The following is a 3,213-nucleotide window of genomic DNA, read 5'->3' on the forward strand; positions in this document are numbered from 1 at the left end:
TTTTTTTTTTTTTAAACTTTTTGGCCGGGGCCAGGTTTGAACCCCCTACCTCTGTATATGGGGCTGGTGCCCTACTCCTTTGAGCCACAGGCACTACCTGGATTCTATTTTATTCTTTTCTTTCTTTTTTTTTTTTTTTTTTTTTTGAGACAGAGTCTCAAGCTATCATTCTGGGTAGAATGCCTTGGGTAGAATGCCGTGATGTCACGGCTCACAGCCACCTCAAACTTTTGGGCTTAAGCAATTCTCTTGCCTCAGCCTCCCAAGTAGTTGGGACTACAGGCGCCCCATACAACGTCCTGCTATTTTTTTTTGTTGTTGTTGTTGCAGTTGTCAATTGTTTTTAGCTGGCCTCAGGCCAGATTTGAACCTGCCAACCTCAGTGTATGAGGCCAGTGCCCTACCCACTGAGCTTGTGCGCTGCCAGGATTCTTGATTTATTAAATTTTCCTTGAGAATTCAGTCAGCTATCTAACATTTTTTTTCCTTTTAAAAAATCTTTTTCAGGCTCGGTGCCCATAGCTCAGTGAGTAGAGCGCTAGCCATATACACCAAGGCTGGTGGGTTCGAGCCTAGCCCAGGCCTGCTAAACAACAATGACAACTGCAACCAAAAAATAGCCAGGTGTAGTGGTGGCACCTGTAGTCTCAGTTACTCAGGAGACTGAGGCAAGAGAATCGCTTAGGCCCAGGAGTTTGAGGTTGCTGTGAGCTGTGATGCCATGACAGTCTATTGAGGGCAACATAGTAAGACTATCTCAAAAAAAAAAAAAAAATCTTTTTCAGAAGTATATGCTTAATCTACCTCTATATATTTTATTTCTTTTCATGATATAAAATCTTTTTATTGGTTCCATTTTATGATTTCTTCTGTTTGCTAAAGTTTCTTTTATAACTGATGTCTAACAGAACCACTCAATTTTATTTTGCTTTAATAAATTTGCTCTTTAACTTTTAGTGAAAGAATGAGATTTCTTTACGGTCAGATGGTCACACTTCTATGTGTAGTGTATGGAAATGCCATTAACTGAATGACCTGTTTTGAACTTATAGAGCATCTGTCTTTATTCCCATTGCTGCTGTTCCAGATAAAGAACAAAACACATCAAAGATTGAGAATAGTTTTATTTTTATTTTTAAAATAAAAACCAGAGAGGCAACCTATCATATTTTCCCAATTCTGAATCCTTATACCATATTGTTGACTGTTTTGTGCTCTGTTACATTGATATTTTTGAAGAAACTGTCTGCATGAAATTTTAAATGTTAGAATGTTTTATTAAAAACAGATATAATTGTAAATTACTATAAGTATTTTTAAGATGCGTAACAAACCTATTTCCTACATAATTGCTGGTATGGTAGTGTTTTCTTTGTACTCAGTGCCACGCTTGTTACCTGGCACTGAATAGAAAATAAATGTTTGAATGAGCAAATGAATGATAAAAATGGCAGTTGCTTCATGAAATAGCCTGTTAGGTTAATTTGGTGGTATTTATATCTCATATTCTTTTCTTAAGGCTACTGATGCCCGAAGGGCTTTTCCTTGCTGGGATGAACCGGCCATCAAAGCAACTTTTGATATCTCATTGGTTGTTCCTAAAGACAGAGTAGCTTTATCAAACATGGTATGTATGAGTTTATAAATCAATTTAAATTTTTAATGGGTTCAAGCATATTTAGTTTGCTGATTAGATGGGATAACATGTATATAATAAAAACATAAATATTATTTCTCTTTATTTTCAGTAAGTCGTCTTTTTCTTTCTTTCTTTTTTTTTTTTTTTTTTTTGAGACAGAGCCTCAAGCTGTCCCCCTGGGATTTCTCTTTATTTTCAGTAAGTCGTCTTTTTCTGTTTTTTTTTTTATTTTTGGCTGGGGGCGGGTTTTAACCTGCCACCCCTGATATATGGGACCGGCGCCTACTCCTTGAGCCACTGGAGCCGCCCAAGTCATCTTATTCTTAATTGCATGATTTTTGGAGGAGTTTCCTCCTCATGGAAGGAATTCCTTGCTAAATACATTAACACTATTATCTAATTTTAATTTGGAGATATAAATAAGTGACAAGTTGTATTACCTGAAGAAAAAAAGGTTTTGACTTTTTTTTTTGAGACAGAGTCCCACTATGTTGCTGTTGGTAGAGTGCAGTGGTGTCACAGTTCACAACAACCTCAAACTCTTGGGCTTAAGTGATTCTCTTGCTTCAGCCTCCCAAGTGGATGGGACTACAGGCACCCACCACAATGCCCGGCTGTTTTTGTTGTTGTTGTTGTCGTTGTTCAGCAGGCCCAGGCTGGGATCGAACCCGCCAACCCCAGTATAAGTGGCCAGCACCTTACCCACTGAGCTATGGGCACCAAGCTGGCTTTGACTTTCTTACTAAACGTCAAAAGATAACACTATAGAAATAAGTTTATTTAGGTTTTTGGTGAATTGTATTTTTGGAATATGCTCTTTTCAGTAATGCCGTTGATCTCATTCATAAATAGAGTGAACATTCACCACTTGAAGTTAAGTGGTTAAGACGTAAAGACAGAGTGATTACATTCTGGGGAACTTGGAAAAGCCTATTGCACATCAGAATAACTGGCTTTTATCTATTTATTGGTAGAAAGACTTCCATGAGCAAAATGTCATTCTCTTCTCAAATATTCTTAGAGAAGAGACTAATATATTAAAGTGAAATATTCATTTGCATTTTAATATGAATGAATTTATCAGGTCTGTTCTTGAATAAGTCTTCCTTGGGAGAAAGAATAGAGAGAGCTTGAGGAAACTGACAGCCTGAATAGGAAAAAGAGGGAGAATGCCAAAGGGAAATTAGGGATTCTAAAGGTAAAGTGGAAATTTCTTCATAGATTTGCTTAGAGCCAGCCTTGGTATAGAAAATGCTCTAGATCTAGAAATTCATACTCTCTGAAATGGGAGAGCCCACATTTTATTTTTTATTTTATTTATTTTTTGTTTTTCAAGACAGAGTCTTACCATGTTGCCCTGGGTAGAGTGCTGTGGCATCTCAGCTCATAGCAACCTCAAACTCCTGGGTTCAAGTGAGTCTTCTGCCTCAGCCTCCCAAGCAGCTGAGACCACAGGCGCCTGCCACAATGCCCATCTATTTTTTGGTTGTAGTTGTTGTTTGGCAGGCCGAGGTTGGGTTCAAATTCATCAGCTCTGGTGTATGTGGCTGGTGCCATAGCCCATGAGCTATAGG

The 3,213-nt window shown here is 38.0% G+C and overlaps 1 protein-coding gene across 2 annotated transcripts in view; it reads left to right on the top strand.

Moving 5' to 3' along the window:
- Nucleotides 1-3,213, top strand: part of NPEPPS (aminopeptidase puromycin sensitive) — a 129,314-nt gene that overhangs the window by 72,618 nt on the left and 53,483 nt on the right. For both annotated transcript variants that reach the window (XM_003786441.3, XM_023511323.1), the window contains one exon: nt 1,520-1,627. In XM_003786441.3, the coding sequence (XP_003786489.1) occupies nt 1,520-1,627 (108 nt within the window). The remainder of the gene's footprint in view (nt 1-1,519; nt 1,628-3,213) is intronic.

The sequence above is a fragment of the Otolemur garnettii genome, unplaced genomic scaffold, assembly GCF_000181295.1.
Source record: "Otolemur garnettii isolate 467f Iridium unplaced genomic scaffold, OtoGar3 scaffold00018, whole genome shotgun sequence".
Classification (NCBI taxonomy): Eukaryota; Metazoa; Chordata; class Mammalia; order Primates; family Galagidae; genus Otolemur; species Otolemur garnettii.